General features: G+C 40.5%; 3 protein-coding genes across 4 annotated transcripts; 1 reads left to right on the top strand and 2 right to left on the bottom strand.

Moving 5' to 3' along the window:
- The first annotated feature begins 406 nt into the window (after positions 1–406).
- Positions 407–4,028, top strand: adprs (ADP-ribosylserine hydrolase). Its single transcript, XM_007575786.2, has 6 exons — positions 407–769; positions 1,813–1,909; positions 1,994–2,201; positions 2,293–2,480; positions 2,624–2,724; positions 3,424–4,028. The coding sequence occupies exons 1-6, from the start codon at positions 577–579 to the stop codon at positions 3,786–3,788; spliced, it is 1,152 nt and encodes a 383-aa protein (XP_007575848.1). The 5' UTR covers positions 407–576; the 3' UTR covers positions 3,789–4,028.
- A 1,068-nt stretch (positions 4,029–5,096) lies between these two features.
- Positions 5,097–12,402, bottom strand: LOC103154479 (b(0,+)-type amino acid transporter 1). Of its 2 annotated transcripts, none has more exons than XM_007575777.2 (6): positions 11,488–12,402; positions 6,176–6,309; positions 5,969–6,098; positions 5,753–5,877; positions 5,579–5,666; positions 5,097–5,498 (listed from the first exon to the last, which is right to left on the bottom strand). In XM_007575777.2, the coding sequence occupies exons 1-6, from the start codon at positions 12,184–12,186 to the stop codon at positions 5,268–5,270; spliced, it is 1,407 nt and encodes a 468-aa protein (XP_007575839.1). In that variant the 5' UTR covers positions 12,187–12,402; the 3' UTR covers positions 5,097–5,267. The 2 variants fall into 2 exon arrangements, with proteins under 2 accessions (XP_007575839.1, XP_016518033.1); XM_016662547.1 differs by lacking the exon at positions 11,488–12,402 and adding an exon at positions 9,081–9,930.
- Positions 12,403–13,454: 1,052 nt separating this feature from the next.
- utp25 (UTP25 small subunit processor component) lies at positions 13,455–18,869 on the bottom strand. Its single transcript, XM_007575767.2, has 12 exons — positions 18,725–18,869; positions 18,009–18,048; positions 17,596–17,776; positions 17,299–17,511; positions 17,117–17,205; positions 16,518–16,928; positions 16,025–16,241; positions 15,738–15,940; positions 15,227–15,409; positions 14,664–14,773; positions 14,337–14,582; positions 13,455–14,247 (listed from the first exon to the last, which is right to left on the bottom strand). Exons 1-12 carry the CDS (start codon positions 18,823–18,825, stop codon positions 13,995–13,997), a joined length of 2,247 nt encoding a protein of 748 aa, XP_007575829.1. The 5' UTR covers positions 18,826–18,869; the 3' UTR covers positions 13,455–13,994.
- Between the last annotated feature and the right edge of the window lie 394 nt (positions 18,870–19,263).

The following is a 19,263-nucleotide window of genomic DNA, read 5'->3' as shown; positions in this document are numbered from 1 at the left end:
GATCAATTAGAATGTATGTAGATTTAATTGTTCTGTAAAATGCACTGAGATGACTTGCTATAAATTTAAATGTTCAATTCATTTCAATTCATAGCAAGCAATAATAACTACCTTAAATCTCCTGTTCAACAGAGGGCGAGCTCCACCAATCTATTTGTGTTGTCATTTTCAATATGTAAAAAAACCCGACTAAAATTGTTACATATAACTGTAGTTATCATTAATTAATTTCAATATAATTATCAAATCTATTTTAATAACCACATGTTTAACAAATTTTGGTGCACACATATTACATAGCACTTGGTAGTCAGTTTCATTTGCCAGTTAGAAATGCGAGTACCAGAAGTTGCTCGAGCTGGATTAGTGCGTATTCATGGCTTAGTGGTGGGGGAAAAAAAAAAAAACTCTAGGGTATTATAGTTCTGTGCTGAACGATCGGAACCTTTAACCGGAAACTAAACAAGGTTCAGGAAGCATATCGTTGCAGGAGTTCAACTGACATTTGTTGTCATCGGCCCTTCTTGCTGTCATATAGTAAATATTTCACAGGACGTAGGGCGAAGGTGCGGATGAATGGCAAAGATGGCAGTGAGAGCGGCGGCCTCGGTAGCGGGAACTCCGGCGTCTATGTCCCGCTTCAGGGGAGCGCTGGTGGCGGCTGTGCTGGGAGACTGCGTCGGTGGAGAGTTTGAAGGAGCGGAGGAGGTTCCAATGGAGACCGTACTGCAGCACCTAAGCGGCCTGGAAGATGAAACTAAAGGAAACTGTGAGTCAATGAATGCGTTTAAGGACTATGTTTGGGGAAACTGGGCTCAAGACGCATTTTGTTTCTAGGAGCCTGTCACAATTTGTGTCTTTAAATAATGGCACAGCTTTAACCAGAGAAGCATGACTTCACGATGCTATTTATTTGATGTATATAGTTTTTTAAGGTAACACCTTTGTTTAATGTTCACTTTTCTCATGTCATTGACACGGATCAGTGGTCAATTTGATTATTTTGGATCAATAGACACATCACCAAACAAGCATGCATTTTGCTGCATTTAATCTTTAAAATGAGCAACAAATGCTTGATGCATTAATGGATTTATCAGTTGATTCTCAGGTCCTTCCAAAACTACTACCTGCTACTAATGCTGCCTTTAAAGGACCAGCAATTGATTCAAAGACCCTTATGCAATCATCCCACTTTTATATGTTTTAAATCTTTGAAGAGATACTCTGAATAATTTAAAATTATTCAGTCAGGAAAAGCCTGATCATTGTGTTCCTAGTTTTCAATCATTTCTGCTCATCTCAGGTTTTCAGGAAGTTGACTCCGAAGTTGAGAAGCCTAACTTTTTGCTATAGTATCTCACAAACTCTAATAAAATACTTTGTAGTTTTAACATCAGAAAATGTGAAAAACCTTAAGGAGCATACCATATTTTTGCACGGCACTTTAAGTTTCTGACCCTTCTATGTCATTTTGAGCTTCAGTTAGTTCAGATTTTTACTTTTGCATGTAATATCTAAAATTTACATGTTTTTGTGCTTTAGGGAGCCTGTAACTCTTGCATAGAGTCTTGAGCAGTCCCACTTACAATCTGTTTTTACTCAGATTTATCACAGCCAAATGACACAAAGTAATTGTAGATCTGGTTTCCTGTCTATTTTATGAATCAGTATTTTATTATCTTTTGTAATACAATAATATATGCTTTTGATGCTTAGATCATCTAATTTGGAGTGTAGGGAGTAAATTTAGCTAGAATAGCGTGTCCTTATGAGGAGAAGCATGTTTAATCTGAGTTCTGTGTTTTAAAGGCGTCCTTGAATACAGCGATGACACTGCGATGACGCGTTGTGTGGTCCAGTCTCTTCTGAACCGGTCTGGATACGATGAGCAGGACTTGGCCCGCAGGTAGACTGATGCCAACGTCAGCATCCCTGGTTATTTCAAGCCTGGTACAAGAAAATTTTTAACCTACATTTTTCACACTTGTAGGTTTGCGAAGGAGTACAGTGCCTCTCCCGGCCGTGGTTATGGTTCTGGAGTGATCCAGGTGTTGAAGAAACTTGCTTCCCCCCAGCTTGTTGACGTTTACCAACCAGCAAGGGATCAGTTTAACGGTCGGGGCTCGTTTGGAAACGGCGGGGCAATGAGAGCAGCCCCCTTCGCGCTGGCTTTTCCTAATTTGCCTGATGTCACACGGGTCAGTGGTGACCTTGTGATGTTTAAAAACAACAAAATCCTCCAACGTAAATGAGGTTGATCATCACTCCACAGTTTATTTTTCTTTGCAGTTTGCCCGTCTTGGTGCCATGCTGACACACTCTTGCTCTCTGGGTTATAACGGAGCTGTCCTCCAAGCATTGGCTGTTCATCTGTCCCTGCAGGGGGCGCTCAGCCTGCCTCAGCAGTTCATAAGTAGGCTGATCACAGAGATGGAAGAAGTGGAGGGCGAGGAGGAGGCTCTTCGTGATGCCAGAATGTGAGTTCCCAATGAATAAAAATTTTAAGAGCTCCTCCAGAAAAAAAACACAATAGAAAATTTAGATTTTTGTCAAAAAAAACCCCTCCAAAACTCCAAAGGTGGTCTCTCTGCAGTTTTCTGAATGACTTGTGTCTTTTCAGTCTAAAAGAAGCAGAAAAACCATTCTCTGAGCGTCTCCACAGAGTCAGAGATCTGATGGACCGAAATAAAGTGAGCATAGAGGAAGTCATCTCTGAACTCGGTCAGTAAGCCTCCCCACTTTGTCATTTAAATTCATATGAGAATTTCTGTCTGTGTGTATTATATATATTTTTTTCTTGTAAATTAAATAAACATCCAGGGATTATACCAGATCCCTGCTTTGGGATTCGGATCAAGCACAGAAACCGGGTCCTGATGTTCTTAGATGGATGGAAAGTACAAATAACTGACAAAAAATAAGTGGTTTAATTGAGTAATATGATCAATTATTTGAATCAGAAATGGCTGAAAAGCAACATAAATCTCTTTATGAATGAAATGTGCTCAAATTCAAAGATGCAAAAAAAAAAATCATTTAAATTATGGCCAAAAAAAAGCTAGAACAAACTTTTTCTGAACAGTACTCAAGTTTTATTTAGTTTTATTTAACTTTTCTATTTTCATTTACTATTTCTTGGGGGTTTCATTTGTTTTTCTGACATTTTTTATATTTTTTCTTATCTATACATGTATTATGTTTTACTATGCATATATGTATTTATTTGTTTTTGCCATCAGTTTACATTTTCATTTGTTATTCAACGCAGAAAGTTTAAGTATATAAAAAAATTTTTTATTGCTCTCTGTTCAGCAGCAGTGCATTAATTCAAGTGGTGGTTGTGGGCAGGGTTGGTTTAATTCATTTTATTTGTGAAGAATTGATTTTTAACCTTTTTCCCCCCCACTGCTTTACATCCAGGAAACGGCATTGCAGCACTGCACTCTGTCCCCACTGCTATCTTCTGTGTCCTCCACTGCCTCCAGCCACGGGACTACCTTCCAGAGAACTACGGAGGCCTGGAGAGGACAATAGCATACAGTTTGGCCCTGGGAGGTGACACAGACACCATAGCCTGCATGGCTGGGGCCATCGCTGGGGCCCACTACGGAATCGAGGCCGTTCCTCAGAGGTGGATGAGGTGCTGTGAGGGGGCGGAGGACGCTGACATGAATGCAGCGCGGCTTCATGCGCTTTACCACCAGACGTCACAAGGGGGCAGAAGTGAGACAGAGAGCTGTGAGGACAAATCTGAGTCAAACGGGACTGAGAAGAAAAAGGACTGATGTCAAAGACAATTTTACTGCGTTTGGATCTGCTAAGTTGGTGTAGAGAAGTGCTTGTTTTTAAAACTGTCCACTTGTGGTTTGTCAAGTGACTGAATATAAAGGTGAGCAAGATCAAAAAGAAACTGGAAATCCATATCATAAGCTCACCCGTTTTATTCTGAATAATTTTTTGTCACTACAAATTGTCCATCAATGTTTTTTCTTCGTTAGACGACTAGTAAACATTTTAAAACCCTACATCTTTGAGTGTTTGATTTTATCCAACTAGAAATTGTGTTTTACCAGAAAATCAACGTAACTCAATGTAGTTATTTAACACCACTTTAGTAATATCAGCTGTGACAGAGCTAGAGTCCTAATTTAAACCCAAACAGTATCTGTGAGCCTTATTTTGAAACTCCAAGTTAAAACCTCTTCCTTTTATACCATTTATAAAAATGAAAGAACTTGATATGCTGCTGAAGAGAGTTACTCAGCTGCTGAATTTACACAGGCTTCAGCCATGATGGATCGATATGAGACAGAAAAACCTACTGAGGAGCCAAAGAAAGATGGAGCAAGTGGTTGCTATGGTGATTTCTGATATTTCTATGGAGCAGGCTACCATTCTTTTCATCAGAGAGGCAGACAGGAAGACAGTCCTCAATCTAACTGCAGCTGTGGGAAAACTATAAATTGCATCCAACAAATTTAATTGTATGTGGAAACATTTGAAGGTTAAACAGTTCATTTTATCTGTCTTCACCGTTTTATGATGGAGATTAAAAAGACTTTAGTTCCCACTCGGAAAGAAAAATTCAAAGGTGGTCCAGAGTGAAATGTGCGCTCTGGCAATATGACAGAAAGTTATAAGTCCTTCTGCAGATGAATATGAAGACAAAACTGGGCAACAGAGTCAAAATGTTTTTGAAAATGTCCATAAAAAGTGAGTGTTATTTCATTGTACTCTAACAAAGCCATTCTGCAGCAAAATCTGAAAAATAAATTTGAATATACACCTGTACAAATTAAAAGTTATTCAAATGGACATACAGCTGAATGTTTCTCTAACTAATTCAAGATTTTAATGTTGAAGTGTAGAAACAAGATAAAAACCAACAATTGTCTTTTAAAGTGTAATGATAATTTCAACTTTGCTTCCCTTTTGATTATTTCACTGAAATCTGAAAGATACAGCTAAATAGGAAGAGATCATACCTCTCTACCTTTATCGTCGTTTTAACCAAATAAAGCAACTGCTGAAAATTAAAACAAATTATTGTAATGTTTGATTTTGGAGTAACAAAGAAATAACTGCAAGATTTCTTACTATAAAATTTATTTAAAATAATTCTTTTTTTTTCCAACACATCACATCTTTTAATTTAAATAAGTGCAAAAGATAACACATAACACATTACATAATTGATTGTCCGGTTAAACCAATTACAAGAGGAGCTTATTTCTCTGTAGATTACCTGCAGCAGCTTGATGAACTCATAGGTTTTTCTCTGCTGGCGCGACCTCCAAGAACAGCTGCAGGAACGTTGTCACCTTATCAAACATTCCCGGGCAAAGCTTGAAATGGATGAAAGGTACGTAAACTATTGCGCCACTTAGGATAAACAACGCCACATATAGGTACTCGATTTGAGGTTGGTCTATGATGGGGGCCAGAACGAGGAAAATGGCCACAAGCAGGATCAGTATGGGGAGGACAATGGGAACCTGTGAGGAGAAGAAACAGGCATGATGTCGAGCTGTTGTGAATTGCTACAAATGTTGAAATAAGAGTGTGTGAAACTGACGCTGTATGGTCTGGGGAGCTCCGGTTTCTTTATTTTGAGATAGATCAGTCCAGACAGAGTGACGGCGTAGAAAAACCAGGCTGTGAAACTAACAGCAGCAGTGAAAAGCTGTTTAAAATAGAGTGAAAGTGTTTTTGTTTTATTTATTTAAGGAAAAAAGGACATGAAGTTCACCTGAAGTAGTTGACAATACTCTGAAAGTCTCCGGGGATGAGGACCACCAAAGAGATCACAGTGGTGAAGATGAGAGCTGGAGAGGGAGTCAACCGGTGGACGTGAGCCATGGAGAGAATATCTGGCTATAAAACAAATATGGATCCCTATAAATGTGTGTGACGGCCTTTATTGTAGACAGATGTTTGTGTTTAGGTGAAATAGACAGCAGGGTACCATGTGGCCCTCCCTGGCAGCCACAAAGCAGACTCGACCGCCGCTGAAGAATGTCCCATTTAAGGAGCCAAAAGCAGACAAGGCTGCAGCCAACGACATGATCCAACCCCAGCTTCCCAACACCTTGTTCCTGATGGACAGATGCTCCTGATTAAACTGGAATTTCTTGCAGACTTAAAGAGTCTGGGCAACCAGACTTGCTCTTACCCCCAGGTGACGGCTACAGCGGTGGAAGACATGAGCTCTTTAGGTGTCATCACAGTCAGATAGCTGACATTCACCAGCAGGTACAAGCCAGTGACCAGAGAAATGGCTATCACCAGCGCTCTGGGAAGGTTTACCTGTGAAAAGATGAAGCAAAGCCAACTCTTGATTTTGATCAGACATATTACTGATGAAATTACTTTCTCAAACAGGCGGGTGAAAATAAAATGGGTAACACTTTATTTGAAGCGGGGTGAATAAGACTGTCATGACACTTTCATTAACATGACATAACACCTGTCATGAACATGAATAAGCCTTCATGAATATTTATGACTGTTGTCATAAAGCGTCATTCAGTAAATTATGACACTTTTAATACAAAGTTGACATTATTCAAAATGTCTTTGTTATGACAACTTGACATTAACCAGTAAATCATTACTGTTTAAACTTTACCTTTAATAACATAAAGTTACCTAATTTTTAAAGTGCAATCAGTAATACTTTTATAACAAATTTATATCAGTAATGATTTTTTGGTTAATGTCAAGTTGTCATAACAAAGGCATTTTGAATAATGTCAACTTTGTATTAAAAGTGTCATAATTTACCAAATGACGCTTTATGACAAGTCATAAATATTCATGAAGGCTTATTGATGTTCATGACATGTGTTATGTCATGTTTATGACAGTGTCATGTCAGTCTTATTCACTCCCCTTCAAATAAAGTGTTACCATAAAATGTCCTTTTCAAAAACTTTCTACACAATACCTCCTCAAAAATAATTTTCTTCCAAAATGTTAACTTTCTTGTAACCTTTTAAAGTGGTCTTGGATTTTACATGAGGCTTTGTTAGGCTATATGGTTAACAGACTGCAAATGATTAAGGTTGCTGTAATTAAACATTTAATTAAGAAAACTGCTTTTCATCAAAATACCCTAACAAATAACCATTAATGAGAAAATCATACAGCACTTGTTTGTGCCAAGACTCAATCATAAGCCAATCTAATCCATAGAGACTGAGATCGGTTCCATAAAATTAAAACCACAAAATCTCTGTTTTATGGTGCCTGGTCACTATAGTGGTCCTGAAGCACTGATGATCCTGTTTCATTCATTCATTATGCCGGTTTTTGAACTGCAGGATGATATTTAATGTTGGTTTAACATTCTCACACACTAAACTGGTGAAGTAAATGCAATCCAAAATCTCACCTCTGGTCTTTTCAGTTCCTCTGTGACACAATTTAGGTTGTTCCAGCCAACATAAGACCAGAGACCTTGATAGAAGGCCATCCCCAAAGTGCTCACAGAGTAACGTGTCTCTTTAAATGAGTTTTCAACTTTAAAATTTTCCATAAACACATCACTGCTCTTTATGACCTCCACCATCCCACCAACCACAATGACTACAAGTGTTAAAACTTTGGCCACCAAGAAGATCACTTGGACCCTGACTGCAATGCGGGCATTCAGGATGTTGAGAGTAGAAACAACCAGGATGGCGACAGCAGCGGTGCATTTCACAGCCAGCTGGGGAGGCTGGCAGCCGGAGTAAAATGGCGTCAAGGCACACTCTGCCATGCTGATGGACGAGGCAGCGATGCTGAAAGGTTTCACCAGCAGGATAAAAGTGACAGCGGCGAAGAAAGCAGGAAATGAACCAAATATCCTGAGGATGTAGATGAACTCCCCTCCAGAGTCAGGAAGGATGGTCCCAAGTTCGGTGTAGGACAGCGAAACAAACAGAGCCACGGCTCCCGAGAGGGCCCAGATCACCAGACTCGCTCCAGGGCTTCCCACGTAGGCCAGAACAAACTGTGGGGACATGAATATCCCAGAACCGATCATGGTTCCCGATACCAAAGCTACACCTCCAGCCAGTCCAATCACCCGCTTCATTTTCAGTCCTTCTGCTTTTTTACTTGCCGTGACGGAAACTGGAATAAAGGAGACCAAATCGCTCCAACGGAAACTTCAAGAAGTCTGCAGACAAAGAAGTCAGTAACTGGTCAGAGGGCAGCAAGTCAGCAGGTTATGATTAAAGTGTGATTGTCAATGTTTTAACATCCATCAGTTGATCATAAACTCATTGTGACTGTGGCTCTATGGATAGAGTAGTTGTCTTGCAATCAGAAGGTTGTAGGTTCAATTCCAGCTTCCTCCTGCTTCATGTCAATGTGCCCTTGGGCAAGGCACTTAACCCCAAATTGCCTTCTGATCTGTGTATTTGGGTGAATGTGGTTCCAGTGTAAAGTGCTTTGAGTGGTCAAAATGACTGGAAAAGCACTATATAAGCTCAATCCATTTACCATTGTATCTATAGCTGGGCTTTGGTTAATTAAGCACCAGCTTTAACTCTTCTGTTATTTTAGCTCACTGGAATCAACACACAAAATGGAACGAAGTCTCAATGCTTTGTAATTTCATTTGGTCCAAGGAGCCAGACTTTCTTGAAATCTTTCTCAGTGTTTTCATATCTTTCAAAGATTTTCTGACAACTTTTGTAAAAGACCCAGGCAGACATTGATGCGACTGAAAAGAAACATGAAATTTTCCCCACAGTCCACAGGAGATACAGATGTATTTCTTCTCCAAACTCCAAAGCATGACTTTCATGTTTTGTAACTTAGCTCAGTTCTTCAGGCTTTTTAAGCTTTCCCTTAGACATTAGCTGCTTCTTACACTTGTCACTCATTTCCACTCCAACACCACCAGCGAGTGTTATCAGGAACAATATACTTTACAGAAAATAAAAGGTAAAGCAATCAAAGTCCTAAGAAAAACTTAAAGATACTTGCAGAAATCCTACATATCTATTTATCCAGACCACTTCAAGAGATTAACTACATGATTTTGCAAACTGTTAAGAAATAATAGCAAACCTGATCAGTCTTACTTCTGGTCGTTTGAGCTCCTCAGTTAAATAGTTTAAAGTATTCCAGCCATCATAGGACCACAAGCCCTGATAGAAAGCAATGCCGATGGCTTTCACGCCTACATTCGTTCCATCAAAAGAATCCTCAAAGTTTGCAGTGTTGCCCTGAAAAAGCATCACAGCTCCTCCCAGTATGATCACCGCCAGCGTCAGTGCTTTAATGGCCATGGTGACCACCTGGATGCCGGTGGCCAAGCGGACACTGAGACAGTTGACCAGAGCCAAGGCCAGGATCACCACAGCTGCCACACATTTCAAGACCAGCTGTGGAGGGGCGCAGCCACTATAAAACGGTGCCACCACATATTCAGCGCAGCTGAGGGCGATCCCAGTGGCGCTGGCGGGCCTCATGACACTGACGAAGCTGAAGACAAACACGAAGGCTGTGACTTTTCCAGCTGTCCATAGCATGTAGATGTACTCCCCTCCGGACTCTGGTATGATTGTCCCCAGTTCAGCGTAGCAGAGGCCGCCCAGCATGGCTATCAGGCCACAGCAGGCCCATATGACGAAGCTGGCCCCGGGGCTGCCGATTGCTAGCAGGACATACTGTGGAGAAATGAAGATCCCAGATCCTATCATGGTCCCAGCAATGAAGGACACAGCTCCTATTATCCCAACTTCCCTCTTCAGACTCAGTCCTTGCTCCATTGTTGGAGAATGCTACTACCTGCTCTGAGGGATTTCCACGAAACACACCTCAGATCTTGACGTAAATTACCAGTGAACCATTAGGTAATGTTAAACAGAGCAACAGGTGTTACAACTACTCCTGAATTGTCAAGAACGGAGAAGTTTCTTGTTCGACTTTGACATCCCTTCGAGCTGCTTTCATTCGTTTGACTGTATTAGGCTGAGATTTAAGAATGTGAAACTCATGCAAATATTTAGTTCTCTTTCTCTCTCTCTTCTTGATATTATCTAACAAGACCAACCTCTTCAAATAAAACAAAGCAAAGTCAAATTTAAAACACTGCATTTCTTCGCTGCGCCGTTTGCTGATTGACCTGACCTGATTTTATTGCTTCTTTAAACTGATAAACTATCTACAGGGGTTTAGTGTGACATGCAGAGTGCAGAAGAAAATTACTGTTTAATTTCAAAGGTCAGACTTAAGAGATACAACAACACATGGAAAAAACAGAATGGACATAAAAATATTAGTTCCTCGGTGGTATTAGTCTGCCGAAAGCAATAGACCTTTTTTTAATAGGACTTAAATGGAGAAATTAGCAAAACGTGCTGATAATTAAATGAACTAGTGCTTAAATGATAGTCAACAGAACTTCTGCAAAAGCAGGAGTTTAAGTTGGAGCAAAGAAGAGTTTGTGAACACAAAGGCATCAACCTGTCAGAAGCAGTGACTTCTTAGTGAGAAATATTAACAAATCGCAAACATTTAGAAAGCTGTCAAACTTCTCAAAGCTTGATTTCCCTAACAGCGGGGCATCTGTTAGAACTGCTACAACACATGAACAAGGTTCTAGGATACTAATCCTAGGTAAGGGGCTTTCTAAGGGGTCCAAGTTAATGTGTGACTTCGCTTTCTATCCATAGGTAGCCCAGTTCATAAGGTGGACAACTTACTGAAGACAGTTAACTGAATATTCGTGTTTTTGGGTTGTGGAAAGAGACCGGAGCACTCAGAAAAAAACCCATGCATGCAGAGAGAGAACAAGCAAACTCCGATCAGAAAGACCCAAGATGGGATTCAAAACCAGGATCTTCTTGCTGCAAGATAACAGTGCTAATAGCTGCAACCAGCTAAAATTATAATATGTAAAAAGTTTCATTTTTTGGCCTCTTGGCCAAGTCTATCAAGACCTGGTCAAGAGCTATGGAGAGCCATTTCAGCCAAAATTAAACAAATAGGCACACCAATGTACTGTAAAAAAATACTTCAAAGTAAGTGGTCCTGTTCATCAGTTTCAAATGAAGATAGAAGAGGTCATAAACTAAATAACGTCTGCACAGCAAAGCATGGAGATGGAAGCATGTTTTCCATACTTGCCTATTTCTTTCAACTGATTTTGTTATTTTGCTGTTTAAAATCATTGCTTAAGCTCAAACTGCAGTTTTTAGTTAACAGTGTTGGTCGGGACAATAAAACGAAGAGAAACAAATCAAGGCCTCGACCCTCAGAGATTTAGGTCTGAACTTTGCAGTATCATTGTAAAAAATTGGGCTAAAATTAGTTCCATGATAATGTAAAAAGCTGATAAGGTAAATAACTACTGAAACGTATTGCTATCTGTTTAATTATGCAGTGCACATGCAGTTTACAATGCCGCATAAAGTTTATGAGTACTCTAGTGCAGATTTGAATTTTTGTTTATAGGTTTGCCTGATTTATTTTGTGACTTCTTACCTCTGGACGTTTGAGCTCCTCTGTCACATAGTTCAGGTTGTTCCAGCCGTCATACGACCACAGCCCCTGGTAGAGAGCAACGCCGATGGGATTGATGCCCACGTTTGAGTTCTCAAAGGAGTTTTGAAAACTCTCCGTGTTTCCTTTGGCAAGCATGACCGCCCCTCCTACAACGATGACTCCCAAGGCCACCACCTTAGCCACCATAAAAAACACTTGCACCGACATTGAAAAGCGAACATTCATGCAGTTTACGGTGGCTAAAACCAAGACTGCTGCTGCAGCCACGCATTTCACTACAGACACTGGAGGAGGGCATTCTGGGTAGAACGGAGCCACGACGTATTGGGCGAAGCTCAGGGAGATGCCTGCAACTCCAGCAGGCCTCACGAATAAGATAGAGCTGAAGGCCAACATGAAGGCCATGACTGGACCTGACGTCCTGAGGATGTAGATGTACTCTCCTCCTGACTCTTGGATGACAGTTCCCAGTTCAGCGTAGCAGAAAGACACCAGTATCACCAGTAAGCCACAGCTGGCCCACACCACCAGGCTGGCTCCAGAGCTGCCGACGGAGGAGATGACTGTCTGCGGGGACATGAAGATCCCAGATCCGATCATTGTTCCAGCAATCAGCGACACGGCTCCTATCAGCCCCACCTCTCGCTTCAGGCTGAGCTTCTGCTGCTTCTCGTCCATCGCCTCTGCGGGTTAGAGACCAAGTGCTGCGTGTCAGCTCCGGCAGCGGACTAAAACTGTAATTTGATGACTAAAGTCACTCTTGAAGTTAATAATTATGTGTGCGGTTCATACAACATCTGAACAGGCGATGTCTTACCCAACAGCTTATCGTTTTTGAATGGATCACTGCAGTTGGTGATAATTATATTTCTTTATTATGCTGTGTTTTGTTTTTAGTCCTGATAACTATTGGTTTGGAAAGTCTATATCCTCCTTTGCGCAAGTGCTTCTGTTTTATAGTCTCAGAAATAGCTCAGCATGTGCTCAGTCATGCTGTATAATTGGAGGCCATAATTACCTGATGCAAAAGTGACAGAAAATAGACAAATACTTATAAAAACTATTCAGTACAATTGTAAAAATTAGGATTCTGGATTAAAAACAAAACCAACCAAGGCTTGTATAATACAGCTCCCAATTTTCCTAGTAGTAACAGGCTGCTTTTGGAAAACTAACAAGGTACTTTGAGGAATTCACAATTTACAGACTGATTTCCAGAACCTACAAAGTACTCTGGAAGGTTCAGATTAGCTTTCTAGAACTTCAATAACTCACTACAGAGGATGCTCTTCATCGCTTACACTTTGTATTCCTAGAACTAACTGACTGGTTACTTTTTAGGACAGTTGAGTTTCCTTTACCATAATGGTCAGGATAACTTTGTGGAACTGGCAACAATCTTTATGAAATATTCAGGCTGTGTTTTTTGGACTAAAACTTTACAGGTTAATTCTCTGGAGCTAACATATAATTCTTAATTAACTTAAACCTTACTTTTTGTGAACTATACTTCAAGGTCTTTTTCTGAAACAGGAAGGTTAGTTTTCCAGAAATTACAGGGTACGTTGAGACTGTCCATTATTTACAAGTTGCTTATTATGATATCATGGCTGCTTTTCTAAAGGTTATTTTCTCTGAACTTACAAGTAAGCAGTTTCCAGAAACTGCAGATTACTTCTCTGAAGCTCACAAACTCATTTTCAGAAATTTATTGGATGCAACTTTGTGATTTTAGAATATATTTTAAACATAAATGCAAAAGGTAATTTCCAAAAAAGCAGAATAGTACATGTTTGTTCTGATAAATGACTGTACTTTATGCAATCAGATCATATGTCCCTCAAAACAACTCAAAGATGTTAGATCCTTAGGAAATAAATGGGATCACCAGCAAATAGGAACTTTATGGAAATGCAACATAAAAACGTTAGCCGACTCAAAAATGCAATATCAATTATATTTTCCACAAAACCTTAGTTGAAACAAAATTATAAAATGGATCACAATTTTTAAAATGATATAATCTACCTGCTTAACCGTTATAAATTGTTTCTATATAATTAAACTGAACTTAATTACCTTTTTTTTTATTTTTAAGAGAAATGCCATAGTTTCCCATAAATTTCAGGACTTTACTCATTTGTAACGTTTATTGAGAGTGATATATATATATTTTTGACTCTATTGGTACAAACAGGCTTCCATACTTTACATTTTCGATACACCTGAGTCACAAAAATTATTTAATCAGCTCTGATGTCGCTAAATCAAAGCACTCTAACCAACAAACAGATGAGGAAATATTTCCCTGGTACACATCTGAACAACCATTATGATAACGTTTATGTAAGATTAGATTTTTTATGGACCCTTTAGAAATGCATCAAGAAATCCAATAAACCAATAAATATTTGTGATAGGAAGAGAAAGAGTCACAATTTACTGATAAAACTAGACACAAACACGTTTGCTGGGCTGCTATCAGTTCAGGCTTTGTCCTCTGCTCCTGTGATAAAAAGGTGAACGTTTTTGTTGGAGTGCAGCATCTGTCCGGCTCGCTGGGCTCCGGTGATGGCAGCCAGCTTGTGGGCATCGTAGCGGGAATAGAGGGCAGTGCAGGTCCAGCTGGCCTCCTCCCCCTGACCTCCTGCTGCCAGCATGTTGCACACCTCGCTGTAGAAGTGGGGGAAGGTGGGCAGGCCGTAAAATATCAGGTTCTTGATCCCTTTGATAGCGTACCTGAATGAAATAAGCACGACGTGAGCAGATTGTTACAGGTAGAATAGGAGATACCACATAATTTGATGGATAGTACACTAAGAACAGACCTCTTGTAGAAGTGGAAGCGCTCGGTGAAGAGCAGGAACTGTTTTTCTCCTTTCAGAAAGAAATGCCTGGCTCGAGAGACCTCTGACTTGCTGGAATACTCGCACACAGACGTGAAGCTAATCTCCTCTTTCTTCATGTGATTTCGCAGCCGGACGTAGTCGAAGTAGGATGGGATGTAGATCAGAGTGTGGGACATGACTGAGTCCCTGTACTGAGGAAGTACTTTATCGACAAAGAACTGAAACCTACAAGCAGATGAAGGAAATGAAGTTCAAGCAAAAGGCACTGCGAGGAGCTCATAAAGTTATTTCGGCTGAGACACGTACCGAGCATCTTGATTCATGAAGCTGTCGGATGAAAACACCTGGAACACGTGAGGCAGCTGAACAAGCACCTGGCAGATGGAGCCCGTCTTTGGCATGTTTTTTGTGGTAATCTGAGACAAAACCCCCCAGAAACACGAAGTATGCAAATTTCAGTCAGGTGTTAATAATGACATGCAATGTCATGCTTAAATTAAGAAAACTGTAAAGGTTAAAATAAATGAGGTGTATGAATCAGTGCATAGATACAATTAGATCAACTCAACAATGACAAATCCCTGATATTGTTCCCGTTTCATAAAGTTACAATGTTCAGATGCTGTTGCAGATTTTTTTTAGGGTCAAAGAATGGTAGCATCTCTGTAGGGGGTGTTGCAGAAAAGTTTCACTCTGAAACCTGGTTTCAAAAAGCGCTGGTGTGAGAGACTCACTGGTGTCAAGCAAACGAGCGGCTGAATCGCGACAAAAAAACTGTTACTGCTTCGCTGAAGATTGGCTCAGTGCAAACGAGGACTAAGATTTCAGATCTTTGAAACAAAAATAAGCGAGTATCTCTACTGCCTGACCTGTCCTCTGTAGTTGGCACAGTGTTTAGTGAGGATGTTGTTGATCTGCGGGTCCTGGATGGAGCTGAACACCAGCGTCTGTCTGTAGTGTCTGGCCCAGTTGTTCAGGTTCCACATCCGCACTCTGGAAAAGTCGACTCCGTGGGAGTCCAGCGGCTGCAGGTTCATGTGCTTCATCACATGCTGGAGGGTGAGGACAACACTTACTAACTTAAACACACGAACACGTTAGGTTTTGGAGCTTACAGGTCAATAATTACTAAGCTTTAAGCAAAACATTGCAGTAGCAGAACCATCCAGCTTGACAAAACAAATCAAGATAAATAGAAATAATATATCGAAGAAGAATACTGAACTAGTTAGATACATGTTGACATTTTGAGTTTTAAATCTTAAAAATCACTGGTTCAAAAACCCAAAATTTCTAGCCTATTTTAATAGAGTCAATATTCTCGTTATGAAGAATGGAAAACTTCAACAGCAGGTGGTGCCACATGTAAACTCCTCATACCAGGACATGCTCCCAGTTCTGCATGAGGAAGACGTCAGTCTGATCCAGCACCAGCAGCTCAATGGATGACAGGAAGTCGTAGTCCCTCTTGCTCTCTCCTTCGGCTCCCAGCACCGTTCGGAGGCCGAGCGGAGACCCAATGATGATGTCAGATGAGTAGAAGGGGGCGTAGAGGCGCATGTTGCCCCTCACTATGGACACACCTGGGAGGGAGAGTGCAGAGCCATCAGGATGTAGGGTCAGATAAGTGGCGGAGGTTTTTAGGAACTCCTTATTGGAAGACGTACCTATCCTGAAGTGATCGTCCACGTTGCCAGAGAAGACGGCGTGGTAATCATCAGGCCGGCGCAGGTTGGCTGGTTTTTCTTCCTCTGCTTCTCCAAACTCCTCCTTGAACTTCTTCTTATTGCTGACAACGATCTTCTTGCCTTTGGTCTCCAGTAGGCTGATGAGAGTGTGGACGACTTGCAGAGCGGCCCCCCGGAACGGAACCAGGATCAGAACCTGGGACAAAGTGGTCGAGATCCTTACATGCTCTGTAGGTGGTCTGGGTTAAATTAAACCCCTTCCTAACCAATTTTTAGTCCAATGGCTGAGTGTTTGTGTGACTTTATAGAGATTCATAAATGGATCCCAATGGGTTTCTTCTATGTGTTAAGATTTTATTAATTAAATAAAGATTTGTTAACTAAATATTTTCATAGAAGAGATCTCTGACGCTTTCATTAAAAAAAAAAGTTGCAGCTAAAACTGACCTGACACGTGTGTTTAGTTGTTTACCTTTGGTCTGGTCAGTCCCTGGTCTCTAGGTTCTTCCTGTGGTTCAGCTCCAGCTTTAGCCTGACTCTTCCGCTCTCTCAGTTGGGTGTTGTGAGCCAGGACTCTGGAGTTGGCCTTCAGGATGTGGTTGAGCACATGCAGGCAGTATGCACTGCGAACATATGAGCCCTGCTTCAAATGGCACGCCTCTGGGTGATACAGGTCCTTGTAGGACGCCATGAGGGCCAGTAGCTCCATCTGGAGGGGGCTGATCTCTTCGGCTTGTCCTTTAGGATTGAATGACTGGTTCAGATTCCTCCAGCTGCTCTCCAAAACTTTATGGAAAACAGTTTGGTTTGTGTCTTTTTGGGGGCCGATGGGGCCAAACCTTTCAATAGGATTGGTGCAGAGAAGGTTTCCCAGTTTTGCCCACTATAAAAAAAAAGGGAGCAGAGAAACCTTAGAAGTGGCTCAGTGCAACACACAGTACAACGGAAAAGTATTCCCACCACGTGAATCAATCTGCAGGAAATCACCCAGCTCTCTTTTACCGTGTCCTGCATCAATAAAAATATAATTAAAAGCTGCTTTAAGCTGTGACAAGGTGACTTTGTGTATACCGTGATCTGAGTTTTGGATTTGGAGCCAGATGTAATTTTAAGCACATCCTCTTCAGTGAGTTCGGTATCCAGATGGACTAAAAACATGTCTGTTAAAAAAAAAAGAGAATAAAAGACAAAATGTAACACGCCAAAAAGACCAATAGAAAAAATTATTATTTAAGTTTTCTATCCGCTCTTACCTTTACTGTTCTTGAGTTGTGGAATGTTTTCATCCTGTTCTCCTTTTCCTATAAAGTTGGTCTCCAGACAGAACGCAGACTCATGCTCCTTGTCCACAAACTCTTTGTCTCCTGCCACCTCTTTCTGTTCATCAACCCTCTCCTCCTCTTCATCGCCAGGCTCCTCTTCTCCATGTTCTTCTTCCTCTGCATCCTCACCCTCAACATGACCCTCTAATGCACATTAAACTCTTATTTTAGTCAAGCACAAACTGTTGTCAAACATTTTTTAAAGACAAAAAAAAAAAATCCCCTTGCCTTCAAAGAGGAGCTCTTCCTCTTCGTCGTCACTGCTTTCATCCTCGTGGCTTTGGGCATCAGCTGTGGGATCACTGAGCGTTGAAAGAAGCTTCTGATAGGCAGTTTGTTGCTCTGGTTCTTCATCTTCTTCCTCTTCCCTGTCTACAGGTTCTGAGTCAGATTGTTCTGGGCTTGATGGCTGCACCAAACAAACAAACAAACAAACAAAACATTAAAAAAAACTGAAACAGTTCTAAATACTTGTAGTAAAACTAAATCTAAGCAAAGCTACAGTTCAATATTCCCAAAGTGTTGAGAACTGACTTCAAAACCTGGAGCAGATAAGAAACTCGGAAGGATTATTATTTAAATAAATGGTTGTTCAGTACAATTATTTTGGTGTTTGATCTGGAAACTCAAGGAACACTCACCAGCTCCACAATTTGGGTCCTTTCAGGTCTTTCATTCACACTGTGGAAAACACACAACAGTAAATTCAGCAGTGAGATAAAGACAGATCTGATATGACCTGATGGACAGACTCATGAGGGACTAGATGGATAGTTGGATGGACAGCTGGATTGATGGTGAAAGTCATAATAAGCTCCTGGGGCTTATTATCTCCGCAACACATTGGATTTGTTTCCTTTTGGATTTGTTGTGATCTATTGGTATTCATATAGTGCAAATTAGAACAACAACACAAAGTAATAGATGGAAGGACAGATAGATCCAACTTTAGACAGTAGAGCAGAAACTGACCTGTACGGGGTACATTTAATATAAAATGTTCCTCATGAGTCCTTAATATTAAATGTTCCCCGTTCTCTTATCCCTTGCATACCAAGACCTGGAAAATACTGCAGTCAAATTTCTTAAACCCTCGTAGGAGAAACAATGATATTCGTCCTTTACTGCGAATTCGCGCGTTTATTAAGAAGTAACATAAACTGCTATAGATAATAATGGTCTACAAAATAAACCCTGACTATTCAAATGAATAGCTAGACACGTTTATTACGCGTTTATTTTGTGTTTTAGGTTAAAATGCTTGTTTGAAGGTAGTCTGAACAAAATGTAGATTCCTAACTGACAATAAAACGCAATTCTTCATTTAAAAAAGATTGTTCTCTGTTATAATGCTTACACATCGTGAAATGGATGCTCCTCCCCAAACTCCTTCAAGTGTTTCTTCTGTTTTTTGGATAGATTTGTGAAAAGCTGCTTATTCTGCCGCCGCTTCCCCATGACTCCTGAGGTGTTGTTGTCACACGTGTGCGGCTTCTTCTACGTTTGTTGTACTTCAGTGAGCGTCTTTATCGCTACCTACAGGAGCAGAGAGTTACTGCAGGTTTCCCCTCCACTTACGGTGAATAAAGAGGACGTTTCACATTTACAGAAGCACTCCTAGACAGATTTACAGAACTGCAAATAAAGCGCATTTAATATTTAACACACTGGTCAGGTATAACATTATGAACACTTACGTAATTCATGCCAATTAGAATATCTTATAATTATGGCACCTTGTATTTATTAAGTGAGCAGTGAAAGGAATTTGTTTTAATTCAAAACCGATATAGTAGAAGTAGAAAAATACTATGCCATGCCTTGGTCAATGTTCTGCTGGGGAATCTTGGACTAAAATGACAAATGGAAAAAGTATTTCCTGATTGCTGTGGCCTC

Source organism: Poecilia formosa, unplaced genomic scaffold, assembly GCF_000485575.1.
Source record: "Poecilia formosa unplaced genomic scaffold, Poecilia_formosa-5.1.2 Scaffold8, whole genome shotgun sequence".
Classification (NCBI taxonomy): domain Eukaryota; kingdom Metazoa; phylum Chordata; class Actinopteri; order Cyprinodontiformes; family Poeciliidae; genus Poecilia; species Poecilia formosa.
This window is presented reverse-complemented; position numbering and strand designations above follow the sequence as displayed.

Bases quoted from the DNA above. Each gene is read 5' to 3' on its own strand.
- adprs (XM_007575786.2), top strand. From the start codon at position 577: ATGGCAAAGATGGCAGTGAGAGCGGCGGCCTCGGTAGCGGGAACTCCG. The intron at 770-1,812 runs GTGAGTCAATGA...TGTGTTTTAAAG, and splicing joins AGATGAAACTAAAGGAAACT to GCGTCCTTGAATACAGCGAT. The intron at 1,910-1,993 runs GTAGACTGATGC...TCACACTTGTAG, and splicing joins GAGCAGGACTTGGCCCGCAG to GTTTGCGAAGGAGTACAGTG.
- LOC103154479 (XM_007575777.2), bottom strand. From the start codon at position 12,186: ATGGACGAGAAGCAGCAGAAGCTCAGCCTGAAGCGAGAGGTGGGGCTG. The intron at 5,878-5,968 runs GTACCCTGCTGT...TTTGTTTTATAG, and splicing joins CTGCCAGGGAGGGCCACATG to CCAGATATTCTCTCCATGGC. The intron at 5,667-5,752 runs GTGAACTTCATG...TGCTGCTGTTAG, and splicing joins AGTATTGTCAACTACTTCAG to TTTCACAGCCTGGTTTTTCT.
- utp25 (XM_007575767.2), bottom strand. From the start codon at position 18,825: ATGGGGAAGCGGCGGCAGAATAAGCAGCTTTTCACAAATCTATCCAAA. The intron at 17,206-17,298 runs GTAAGAGCGGAT...TTTTTTTAACAG, and splicing joins ACAACTCAAGAACAGTAAAG to ACATGTTTTTAGTCCATCTG. The intron at 14,583-14,663 runs GTACGTGTCTCA...ATCTGCTTGTAG, and splicing joins TTCATGAATCAAGATGCTCG to GTTTCAGTTCTTTGTCGATA.